The 13795-nt window shown below is 42.8% G+C and overlaps 1 protein-coding gene across 2 annotated transcripts in view; it reads right to left on the bottom strand.

The window, feature by feature from the left end:
- The window catches only part of ARHGDIG (Rho GDP dissociation inhibitor gamma), a 140884-nt gene extending 127444 nt beyond the window's left edge, over positions 1-13440 (bottom strand). The window contains exon 1 of one of the 2 annotated variants that reach the window (XM_075565228.1): positions 13419-13440. In XM_075565228.1, coding sequence (XP_075421343.1) covers positions 13419-13425 — 7 coding nt within the window. In that variant the 5' untranslated portion in view covers positions 13426-13440. The other variant, XM_075565227.1, reaches the window with a different exon arrangement.
- Positions 13441-13795: the final 355 nt, after the last annotated feature.

The raw sequence follows: 13795 nt of genomic DNA, 5'->3' as shown, positions 1-13795 counted from the left end.
GGATTTCCTACCAAACTGATTGTTATACAATAAGGGAAAGTTTCCATCCTCAGACACGGAGAAAACCCCACTAATTTTTTTGAAATAATTAATATTCCAGGACCCAAAGCAAGTAAAGAATGGCAGGACTCCGCGATGCCAGGAACCACCCGATTCCACCCAGAGTGGAGCGGACAACAATGGATTGACGTGGGCAGTAAGAAGAACAGAAATCCCAACGATAACAGTGGTCGGCAGAACAGGGACAGGAAGAACCCGCTGAACGAAACAGAGACCGTCGAGTGAAGAAGAGTAATTATTGTAATATAACAAAGATTTTTGACTATGTACTTTTATGTCCGACTGTCAGATTAGAGGTCCGAACTACCAACACGGTGGACATATGCCGATATGACTATAACTCATAAACTAAATGCCTTTGCCAGAGAAAAAGACGATGTGTGATAGTATCTGACAGGTCAAAGGTTTAGAAGGGTTTTTTCCCTCTTTTTTGTTGATAGTCAGTTCGGATTGAGATAATTAAGGGAGGACACTGTTTTCTAGATTAGTTTATGAAGAGGTCTATGGTAATGCTGTGATTTTATAACAGACGTATTATGGATAATAAATTAAGGGTTCAATGTTGCCTTAACGGTAAGTTTGAGGGATAAGGTAAGAAATTATGTATATGTACTAGAAAGGGCTAAAGAAAATTAAGTACCATAATCGCAGTGAAAAAAGAGAGTAAATAGAAGACTGATTTCGCTGCTCCCCACCTTTCCACTTTTTTTCCCTCCACTTCCCCCTCCCCCCGTACCCCTTCTCCCTCCCCTGTCAATCAGGGATCGCCTGGGCCTGTGCACTCGCCTCCCCTCCTATATCTCCACACCGGGACTGGTGTGAGCATGTGGCTCTGTCTGCTAGCATCTAAGTAGCGGAGCCATCCATTTTGGGAGAATAGGTTAGGTTGGGAGGTCTCGAGAAATGGGAAATCAAAAGACTGATCCCAATTTTTGGTTAATTGTGTATTTGTATGTGTATTTGTGTAATTTTGACTGTTTTTCTTTTTGTAAAACAAGTCAATTGTCGCAGGGAGAAATTATCCAAAAGTTTACTTGGCAGATGATGTCCGAGGGTAAGGTGGCTCTAAAGAAGGTAGAGGAGGAGTAAGAAAAAATTGAGGTTGGTTGCTAACCATCACAACTAACCCAAACACCACAACAAATATGAGCTATAGGATAGGCACTCTGAATGTAAAGGGACTAAACTCATCAGTAAAAAGGAGATGGGCCCTTAAAAAGATTTAAAAAAAAGATGAAAAACAATGTAATGTTTATATAGGAAACGCATTTTAAAAGAGATAAAGAACAGAGAATGATCCTTAAAGACATTGAAAAAAAATTCTAAAGCTCATTAAGAGATGAGAAAAACGGGGTGGGAATTCTGCTTCGCAAGAATTTTGTGCTGCAGAATATCACCACGAAGAAAGATATAGAAGGTAGAAATATAATAATCAAAGGAAAGATAAAAGAGAAGAAGGTTACCTTAGCAAATATATATGACCCCAACGTTGGGCAGCCAGATTTTTTAGAGGAAGTGCTGGCAATAATTAATGTGTTTAGAGAAGGAGCTCTATATCTGGGTGGGGAATTTAATGTTGCACTAAACCCGGTGTTAGATACTTCTAAAGGACATACAAAAGTGAGCAAAAAACAGACAACATTTATAAATAAAATATTGAATCAGCAGGCATTGGTTGATGCCTGGAGAGTTTTGAATCCGTCAGGGAGAGATTACACGTATTACTCACCCCCACATGATGGCTATTCTCGGATAGATTATCTTTTTATAGACCAGATTAATGTGAGTAAAATACGGAAAGTCAATATTGGTAATATTGCATGGTCAGAACACGCACCTGTAACTCTAGAAATTGATTTGGGTGGGGGGTCTATACAGAAAGGTGAGTGGACATGGAGACTGAACGAGTCCTTACTGAAAAACAGTAATGTAGTATTAGAGATTGAGGAGGCTCTTAAAAATTATTTCGCAGAAAATAATGTAGGGAATACAGTACGGTGTATCGCCAGCAATACTGTGGTAGGCTCATAAAAGTGTTATAAGGGGAGTGTTCATTCAGCAAGCCCCCTCAGGAAAAAACTAAGAGAAAGAGAAATTATAAAATTAAGCAAACTAATCCAAGACCTTGAAACAAAACATAAGAGGCCAGCAGATAAGGGGATATTAGCAGAACTAATAACAGCTGGAGGATAATTCAATTTGTTAGCAACTCAAAAAAGAGAAAAGTCACTGACTTGGCTTAAACATAAATATTATGAGAAAGGTAATAAGATGAATAGTCGTTAGCCAATCAGTTAAAGCATAAGCAGAGCCAATATAATATCAGCAACATTCGGAAGCATCTGTGTATCACAGGATCCACACGTTATTAAAGAAGAGTTTAGACTATTCTATGAGAAATTATACAGTATAGAAGCCATGCAAAATAGGAACCAGGAATATATAGGGGAACATATATACTGTAATTATTTAAGAAAGATATTCAAACAAGAACTATTACACCTGAGACGAGAGATAAACTTGATGCGGTTATCACATTTTAAGAGATTGAAAAAGTGGTGAAAGATCTACCTAATGGGAAAAGCACAGGCCACAACGGACTACCACATATATACAATAAAACCTTTGCTAACTCTCTTATAGTATATAATCAGGGCATGTTTAATATTTTAAGAGACTCAGGAAACCTATCACAATATATGTCCGAAGCCCATTTAACAGTTATCCCCAAGCCAGATAAGGATAAATTAAAATGTGCAAGATATCGCCCAATATCACTTATAAATGTAGATGTCAAAATTCTTGCCAAATTTTAGCGAACAGACTTAATGAATATTTACCAGATCTGGTGAAGATTGATCAAACCAGATTTATACCAAAAAGGGAAGCCAAGGATAAAACTAGACGAATTATAAATATACTGAACCAGATTAATAAAACACAGACTCCAGCTATGATATTATCTATAGATGCAGAAAAGGCATTCGATTGCGTGCAATGGAATTTTATGTTTAAAATGCTGGAATTTATAGGAACAGGAGATGTATTTAGGCAGTATATAAAGGCACTATATAGTAATTCGTCAGCAAGGGTCAAGGTAAATGGGCAGGTCTCGAACTCATTTTAAATATTTAATGGTATGAGACTGGGATGCCCTTTGTCCCCGTTGATCTTTGCACTAATAATGGAGTCATTAGCAGAATCAATAAGGAATCATCCAGATATTGCGAGAGTTAAAATAGGTGAGAAAGAACATAAGATCGCATTATATGCGGATTATGTTCTTCTGATAATAACAAACCCTCTGATTTCATTGCCAAGTATAATGAATATTCTGGGCAAATATAGTCTAGCATCTAATTTTAAAATCAACTTAATAAGTCTTCCAGCAGAGTTGGCGTCCCAAGTTAAAGGAAACTTCCTTTTCGAGTGGAAGAATAAGAGTATAAAACATCTAGGTACAAATATAACCAAAAGTAGAAGATATGTTCCAGGCCAATTATACTCCGTTAGCAAAAACAATAGAAAACGATTTAAAAAAGGTGGAATAAGAATATTATCTATGTATTTGTTCCAGACTATCCCCGTGAAAGTCTCCAAGCAGTATATTACCACGCTTCAAAGTAAAAATACTACAACATTGCAAAGACATAAATCACAAGGTGGACTTGGGCTACCAAACATCAACAAATACTATCTCGCTACACAAGTGGATGCCCTTTTTGAATGTTTTCACTGTACTAAAAATTAACTCTGGGTGGAAATTGAAAATAATTATTGCAAAGAAATAGATACAAATAAGGCTCCATGGCTTAGGAAGTCAGATCGCCCTAGGTCTGTATGAGCAACCACTATTGGCACAGCACTAAGTGCTTGGGACAAAATTTCTAAAGATGAGAGAATCTGCACGTTCCCATCCCCACTAACTCCAATATGTGGGAACCCTGATTTCCCCCCAGGGCTCATCTCCAGAATATTTAAAAAGAGGAGTCAAGCGGGTGTAATTAGGCTGGGAGACCTGATGGATACGGGTAAGACCAGATGTTTTAAACACTTTCAGGACCAGTTCAAATTTAAAGAAGGGGAGTGATGGCAATTTATGCAAATTTTACATTATATGAACGGGAAAAAAAAACAAAAAAAATATATATATATGGCGCTGAATCCTTTTTAAACAGTGCTGGTTTTGCGGGGAGCAGGCGGGAAAAGAAAGTTAGAATCTCTAGGATTATTGATACACTGGCGACACACTTTATTCGAGCTCGGCTAGTCCCACGAATTCGGGTATACCCGGGTGTATTGAGGATTGTGACTGTTTTCTGCCCGAGTGCATTGAGTTATTTTCCGGCAGGGATTGAAGCATTTTATTCCCGCTGGCTGCAATACTGCACAGTACATATATATATACTGCATTACAATTCATGAATTTATGCCATCTGGTAGACACGCGAAGCATTACAGCCTATTAAATCCTAATCATTATCATTTAACAGATCAGCCGCCCATCAGCCAGGCATGAACCCAGGCTGGGAAGGCAAATGCAACGGGGCTTGTCAGAGGTGAGGAGCGGCGCATTCCAGGTATCTGCCAGGTACATACCGGGTATTTGCTCGAATAAAGTGTGTCGGTGCAGTAGACCTGAACGACTTAGTCCAGCCATTTCTGATTTAAAGGATCGTTTTTTAGCTACTGCACCGACACACTTTATTCGAGCAAATACCCAGTATGTACCTGGCAGATACCTGGAATGCGCCGCTCCTCACCTCTGACAAGCCTCGTTGTGTTTGCCTTCCCAGCCTGGGTTCATGCCTGGCTGATGGGCGGCTGATCTGTTAAATGATAATGATTAGGATTTAATAGGCTGCAATGCTTCGCGTGTCTACCAGATGGCATAAATTCATGAATTGTAATGCAGTATATATATATATACTGTGCAGTATTGCAGCCAGGGGGAATAAAATGCTTTAATCCCTGCCTGGAAAATACCTCAATGCACTCGGGCAGAAAACAGTCACAAACCTCAATACACCCGGGTATACCCGAATTCGTGGGACTAGCCGAGCTCGAATAAAGTGTGTCGCCAGTGTAGGGGCTATGTATCATCATCCTTGGATAAAACCTTAGAACGTGCAGTACCACCCATTGGACAAAATGTAAAAAAAAACTCTTCTAATAGGATTATATTCCCTACTACATATAATAGAGCGAGCAACTTTCTTAAGACAACACTTACTAAACACTGGCATATTTTACAAAATGACCACATTTTAGGTGATATTTGTCAGGAATCCCCCATGATAGCATACAGGATGGGTCAGCATCTTTCTGACAAATTGATAAAATCTGATGATAAAAAATATTATCAGAATAAACATTCTTGAGTCAGGGAAAGCCAGGCAATTATAGATGTTGCAGTTGTTCTATATGTAATAGTCTCTGTTTAGCGTATACATTTTGCCATCCTCATACAGGGAGGAATATTGCTTTTAAGCAGAGGATCACGTGTAGGTCCACACATGTTGTATATTTAATTAAATGTCCATGTGGGCTCTTATATGTCGGTAAGACGACAAGAATGCTCAAGCAACGGTTTATTGAGCATAAGAGCGTAATTAAGAAAGGTACCGAGCCCACAGTACTTGTACAGCATTGTGTACTACACAAATATCCTATATCAGCTCTGAGGGTTATGGGAATTGAGACAGTACCAGTACGTAGAGGTGCTATAGACAAGGACACAGCACTACTTAGACGTGAGGCATATTGGATACATTTTTTGCGGACGTCTAATGGAGGTGGACTTAACGAACAGCTTTAACTTAAAATGTTTTCTCGACAGGCGATGATTATGTTGTTGCAGCGATGGATCTGCGCGTTTGCCACCTCCTTTTAATCTACAATTTCATTGCTAGCTATACTGGAACTTTCATTCATGTGTATATTTAACATTCTTTTGGGATGACTTATTGTTTTATAAGTGGTTAGTGTGACGATCGTGAGGGTTTGGCCCGGGATTAAAGGGGTTACCCCCCAATTGGCCACCCTCTAACCTCACCAGGGAGACAAGGGGTTAACTGGGCTGAAGCCCAGAAATGTGATTTAACCCTGGTTATAACATGAAAATGCTTATTCCCCTGTGTAACTGTATTGTTTCTGGATCAGAGTCTGCATAACACACACACTGGGTGGTAAGGGGTTAATATTATATGCAGGGCTGCCTAACAGGAGCCGTTCCAGTAAGACTGGTAATTTAGGAACGGCATGAGCCAGCACCCTGATGGTTGGTGCGCAGCCTCAGCGTAAACCTCCACGGACACCCCTATTAAAAATATAACTTGGTCATAAGGGAAACATATATTTTTGATAAAGTGCCTTCCTGTTGCAGTTTTTGAAATGTACAGGCAGAACGCTAATTGTTTCTGCCTGCCCTCTGTATGCAAGCAGGACAGCTTGCTAGAATTTACATAGCCCTGATCAAAGGCTAATTACCTAATTGGTTATGCGGGACCCAGGGACTGTTTGGGTGGTGAGCGTTAAAACTCACACCTTACAGCAAAAGGTATCCTGCCAGAGTAATCTGAACCCAGGTGACAAATGTCCTCCCTGCTTCAAAGGTTTTATTGATGGGGGCAAGGGTGGGGCTACCCAAGGAGGACATCAGGATGAGTGACCTTATTAAATATAAGAATATTATGAGATGTCCTTGGCCGAACATGCTAAGAGTTACATATGTGTGTTCGTGGGATTTAGCCCCACCTGATAAGTCTAAACACTTGAGATCTACCAGCTACTAAGAGCCAGATATTAATATCTCTCTTAATTTTAATATTACACTGTAATATTTGGTCTCTCTGGGAGCGTCAGGTGTGACGGAATGTATTAATATGGCTCACCTGCCTGTAAGTACTACTAAACTGAAGTTATGAAGTTAGGTAGGTATTTACAGCAGATATGGAATTTTGGTTCCATTCTGCTATGGTAATAAGCAGGAAACACATCCTGCTGGAATTTACAAAAACCTGGGGATCAAAGGCTAAATTACTTATGCTTGGCCCAACTGACCAAAGGAACTGACCAGTTTAAGTGTGACATTGCACACAAAACAATGGAAGTCCAAAATCAGCTTCAAAAGCTTCAAAGGGACTTTTGCTAGACGGCTCGGCGCTGTGACTGGGAAAGAAGGGTTAAAATTATATATAAGTCAGAGCCACCCTTTACCCATTGTCTTCATGTATTGTCTTCATGTCATCAGGTCTGTGTCTTTATGCAAGGTCTTGGGATGATGCAGGTTTTGCTGTATGATTGCCAGTCCAGATGGGACTGTTTTCATCATTGCCATCTTTAAATAAGTGCCTATATTTTGCTGTTATTTGTACATTTTGTGTGTTCACCTTTATCAAGGAATAAATTAAATTTTATCATATCTAATTCTCGTGCCAGTTCAAACCCAGGTATATATATATATTTATATATATATATTTTGGTGTAAATTACAGCCTGTCATAAGCTACCATGACAGTTAGATCTATCCCTTAGACACTTCATGTATGTATGTCTGTATGTTTGTTATTGTTATCTTTTTAGTTCTTAGTGGGTACTATTTATTGCACCATGTTCACATATTTATTGTTTATTTTACACTTGCATATATTTATTGATGTGGTATATGTTTTTTTATATTCTTATGGGTTTACACCCTTATTTTTGGGTATGTAGGGTGGTACATAGGTAGGTATTAGTAGGTATTTTTGTGTCTGTTTATACTGCAGGGGCTGTGCCTTTAAATGATGTGCTGCGTCTTGTCATGAGACTGGATGTAGTAGTTTACATCCTGTCATTATGACAACATAGGGGGATGAACTCGGAGGACTGCAGTGCTGCCGGGTGCTTTGTCGGTATGCCGCGTGCATGTGCCAGGTGCACAGTGGTGTGTACTTTGTGTTGCGCATGCGCGGAGCTCCGTTGCGCCTGTGACGTCGCTGTGGGGTCCGATTTTCACGCTAATTTACACCTGCAGCACATCATTGGAAGGAAGGTATGGGGGTATATATATGTGTATGTTTTAGTATTAATCATAGCCGTCACCTTGAGAAAGGCTGCATGTGCAGTTGAAACGTTGGACCTTTTGGCTGTGATTAAATCTTCATGTTGCAAGGACAGAGTTCCAGGATCTTCTTTTCTACAGTACCTTTACATGGGACTTGCAGGCCATCCCTTGATCCCGTGATCACCGGCTAGTTATTCTATTTGTCAAGTAAGATGTGTGCCAGATATACCTCTACTGATTGACAGTGGGTGGGCAGGTGACTGACAGTGGGTATCTACCCATTCAGACACACACACTCACTACAAGAAACAGAGCTGCTCAAGACAAAGCGGAACCGGCACCAGGAGTCTCGCTCCAGGCCCAGATCACTGTATCCAGCAGGGACATCGGAGGTATGTGGGGGGCATTGGGGGCATGTGGAGGACATCAGAGAGCCATGGTGGCATCGGGGGCATGTGGGGGAGATCAGAGGCATGTGGGGGAGATCGGAGGCATGTGGGGGAGATCGGGGGCATGTGGAGGAGATTGGGGGCAAGTGGGGGAGATCGGGGGCATGTGGGGGAGGTTGGGGGCATGTGGGGGAGATCAGAGGCATGTGGAGGAGATCGGGGGCATGTGGGGGAGATCGGGGGCATGTGGAGGAGATGGGGGCATGTGGGGGAGGTCGGGGGCATGTGGGGGAGGTCGGGGGCATGTGGGGGAGGTCGGAGGCATGTGGGGGAGGTCGGGGGCATGTGGGGGAGATCAGGGGCATGTGGGGGAGATCGGGGGCATGTGGGGGAGATCGGGGGTATGTGGGGGAGATCAGGGGCATGTGGGGGAGATCGGGGGCATGTGGGGGAGTTCGGGGGCATGTGGGGGGCCTGGGAGGGGTATAGGAGGGACATGGGAGAGTACTTATGTGCTCACGGAGGATCACAATAGAAAGGAAGGCCGTTTCCATCCAAGCCCGGATGCGCGCCAAAAAAAAAAAAAAAAGGCACTGTGCCAATTCGCGTCACACCAATCAGGAGGATTTTTTTTTTCCAGCGCGAGCAGGGGAAATTAAACAGAATCACATGCGCTGCTGGGTCAATCGCCAGCGGCCAAAATCCAGTTGCCCCTGGCGACCGGATTTGTCGAGCACTGTACAAATTCATTCAAATATACAAAAAGTGGACGGTTCCACTACAGGAGAGACAGAGAGAGCATGCACCCCCACTGAGACAGAGCCATCAGTCACAGCTCTGCTCTCTGAGATTATGTTACACAATGCATTGAGTAATGCAATGCAAAGCATTTTGGGGCGCGATCTCATACAGCTGACCGGTGACTGACTGCTGTGTCTCAGAGAGGGGTGCAAGCATGTGGTCCATCTGTTCTGTGCAGATGAAAGCCTCATGCAAATAAATAAGCATAGAGCTAATTTAAAGGAATAACAAGCAGTCTAAATCCATCCGAGGCACCTATAAATGTCTTAAGGGTCAGTTCAACTTCAGACAAGAGTGTAGCAATGACTATGATACGTATGTAACCCTGCTTCCTATCGCTAGCAAGCCGCTACTATGTGCTGTGTCACCTGTAGGCTCACAGGGCCTAAGTCTCTGCCACGGAGAGCCTGGGGTTACTCGCGCAATACTATATTGGGTGCAGCGCCTCCACCTGCGATGGCTCCCACCAGAGGGGGAGTGGTTCCTCGCAGGAAATATACATATATCACTCCACAACGTAGGTAAAACAATCAATGACTTTACTGGCAGGCCATATCGTACACATATGTACATATATATCAACCGGTGTCCCTCCCTAGAGGAGACACTATACACGTCGTCGTGCAGGACACTACCTCCACCTCCACTGGATGATCCCACCCAGTGTCCCGTAACCCCACACAGTATTACCCCCACCCTCAAGTGAGATAGATATGTGTGACTGCGCAGCCACTATGTCCCTTGTGAATGTGATATGACTCGTTGGTGCACTTGTAGGTTACCTGCCGGGCACTCCGGTGCCAGGACCTGCAAAGGAACTTCACAAAGGATGCCGACGTCGACTGTACACCGGAACTACCGTCCGGTGCAATCCCACCCGGATGACTGATGCAGCAACAGCGAAGGTCTGAGCCCAAACCTTTGGACGGACGCGCAGCTTCTGCTGTGTCCCTAACTGGCTCTGAATAATACGTGGCAGGGTCCCTAACCTGGGGGCTGTCCCTGACACAACTTACACTTCAGGGTGACTCAGGGCTAGCTGGGGCCTTGGGGGCTGCTGGCCTAGTGCAGGAAGTCACTGACTCCTTCACCCTACCTCCTTCCCCTAGCTTCTCCAGGCTCCAGGCTCACAAACGTGCCCCAAGCCCGCGAACTGTATCTCTTCTCTCCTGCAGGGCCACCCTCCAGCCCTATTGGCTCCCTGGCGTCACATGGGGCACTGCTGAGGCTCACGGGACTTGTAGTCCCTTCCAAGAGCCTTCCCTGGTAGGCTAGGGTTTCGCGGGCTCCCCTCGCGCTATCCTCGTGCATGCGCAACTCAGCAGGGCCGTCGGGACTCACTGTGCATGCGCGATCTATAGTGAGATGGCGGCGCCCTGCTCGGGAGCCGCCGGGGACCGCCGAAGCGCCAAAGCGCTCCCTGCACTGGCCCCCACCTTCCAGACGTGCCGGCGGGTCCATTGAGTAACCCGCGGCAGCGGAAGAACCGAGGTAGGGGTCGCGGGGCAGCAGGTAAAAAAAAAGGGACCTGGCTACACGTATAAAAGTATTTGATACCATTATCCTGTTTTCACAGCTCTACCTCCGCATAATCCAATTTACTTCTTCCCAAACACCTAATCCTTCAAATGACAAGCAGCCACACAAAACACAACAACCTTCTCATTCCCATGTACCTTATGTTTCCACTTACCCTTACTTATAGATTATAAGCTCCTTGGGGCAGGGCCCTCCATACAAACTAAGGGGGCCCACAGAGCAAACAGTAATGCGGTTCAGCTCCAAGGCCCCCTGCTTCCTTAGGCGGAGCTGCAATCTAGTTACATGCAGTAATTTTCATATAGATTTGTTTTTCTGCAGGTTTATAATGTAAAACTAAACGGAATCAGAGGACAGTTAAGGGATAAAGAGAATGATTAAGAAAATTAGTGGAAAGCAAAACTGGGGCACATTGGGGAATATGTACAGATGCAGCGGCCGTTATTGAAACCAATCACGGAGCCGTTTTCGTGTGCGCTGCTGTACTCCACCCGGCATTAACGTGGCCAAACGCCCCAGGCACAAGTGTTTATCGCGGTTGCTTTGTTGGAATTTCATGGATTGTGTGCAATTAAATGCAATGAAATGAATGAACTGTAATGTGTACAGTACTGTGCTCCTGTGCTACTGTGTCAATTTCAGGTGTTTAAAAACCAGAACACTAAAATGCCATTTTCTGCACTCGCGTCTTAAGGCGGTACAGTTGGAAGAAATTGCGCGCCATCACATGGGTATTCCGAGGTATACACCGCGTGGTGTTTCAATAACGGCCGCTGCATCTGTATCAATGCAAAAGTCATGCCAGAAATCCTATTGATTTTGACTACACTGTCTTCTATACTACATATGGTACAGTTTTAATGCCCCAGATTCTGAACACTTTCTCTTCCATAAATAAGCCCCATTACCTATAGTATTTTGATATTGTGAGGAAAAATATAAGAATATATGCAAAAATAGACCACACTGAATTGTAAAAAAAACTTCACATTTCAAAATAAAAAAATGAGCAGTTCATAATATGGGATAGAACATGGACTGTAGGGGGCACAGGCTGATCACTCGTGAGGGAAATGTCGTACTTGGTGACAGGATTGCCCAACACTGGTTACATCATTTCTTACTGAAAGATGAGCAATGGCAGAGAATTGATCAGTTTCAGCAGTGCAAGAATTCTGGGTAATGGTAGGTAGTAAATCCACAATTAGACTTTTACCATTCCCATATTTTACATATAAACAATGAGATTGTTTTACTTAATTCTAAGTGCACATTAGTATTCAGGTTCTCTCTTCACAAAAGCCTTAATTCTTAAAAGTGCATTCAATTATATAGCACCATATTTAATAAAAAATATTCTTTTGAGTGTAAATATATTTGAAATATCATGTTTAATACTACAAGTGTTTGAATGCTTCCTGTCCTTAAACACAATATTTTTTTAGACCCCTTAGCAATTGCTTTAACAGAATATAATTGTGTTCTCTGCCTATTTTACTGTAACATTTTAGTGCACATCCAGGAAAGAAACATGTCCACTCAAGGCTTACAACCTGATACAATTTCAGCAGCAAGGATTTCAGCATGCAGCTCCCTGCACTTTACTAATTCTCAGCAGGATGGAAATGATAGGCAAACTTATGTCAGAAATGGTCTTGATCTACAGATCCCCCCTTTTTGATCTTCATTCCCAAATGCAAAGGCAGAAGCAAAAGAGAAGAAGATAAAGAGGCCATATCCCATAAACTGTATGGACTTTTCGGGCCTTTTAAAGATGGCTGCACAGTTGTAGTTCTAAGCAAATTTCACCTGCAAAATGGAGTTGTTGTTTTTTTATAGACTTTGGGGGTCATTTACAGCTCCACAATGACAGCATTAAAAAGCTCTTAAATAAATTAAAATAGACACGGTTAAGAAATGTTTGAAATAATTGACCACTGCGTAGACGCAATGTTGTGTACACCTCAGCTGTAAAATACTGTAAGATTGAAAATGCAAATCAAATACACCCATTTTCAGATTCATCTTTAAGTCTGACTTGATTCCTATTGGACTGCGCCTTAATCTTAAGAAACCTGCATTATGCAAAAACAGAACTTTTCTCCAACATACAAAAAGCTTAATCCTGCAAATGCTTTCCTTTCCCCTTTAGTACATGAGTAAAACATACTGATAACAATTAGCTCACCTCTGTAACATACTGTCAGCCACATAAGTTCCAAAAGCTGGCCACCAAATTCACAGACATCCAAGTCAAACATTGCTACTGTATCTTGTTTCCAAAGTAATCCAAGTGCAGCATTAACAGCCAAATGATAAAATCAAGGATGCCACAGTAACTAACGAACTTGAAGTCCTTCTGTTATGGGGAATGGGGAATAGGGAATTAGGGAATGTCTGATTTTGTCGGATAGCCTTAAACAAAAGATACACAACAGAGATTCCCCTCACAAATCGTCCTTTGTAAAGGGATGCCTGAGCAGGGACTGCAAGGGGAAGATGTAATGGGAAAACTGGCTTCCGGACTGTAGACACTATTGATTTGCTGGCTCTGCTGCTACACATGCACACCCTACCCTCACCGCTCATTTCTCCCTCCCCTCTCCTTGCACTGAACAGCTCCCAGCTCCATCAATCGGTGAGACTGCAATGATCTCATCCTTGTCTTTGCAGCACACACCAGAATACAAACACAATGCTCCCTAATGCAGAGGGCTCTGTATAATGCTAAATGATCCAGCTGCGGCTCAGCAGAACCTAGGGAATAGATTTTCTGTACAGTACATGGATTTGATGATCTACATCACTTGTCTATGCAACTTGTACATTTATAAATTGTGCGATTAAAAAGCAGAAGTCCATGCCCTGAAGTCATGCTTCCTCCAGCACCCCCGCCCCCCGTTTTTTTTACATGGGCAGGACATTAACCTCATAAATTTTAGACCCGGTGAACCCCATG

This window comes from Ascaphus truei, chromosome 11 (genome assembly GCF_040206685.1).
Source record: "Ascaphus truei isolate aAscTru1 chromosome 11, aAscTru1.hap1, whole genome shotgun sequence".
Taxonomy (NCBI): Eukaryota; Metazoa; Chordata; class Amphibia; order Anura; family Ascaphidae; genus Ascaphus; species Ascaphus truei.
This window is presented reverse-complemented; position numbering and strand designations above follow the sequence as displayed.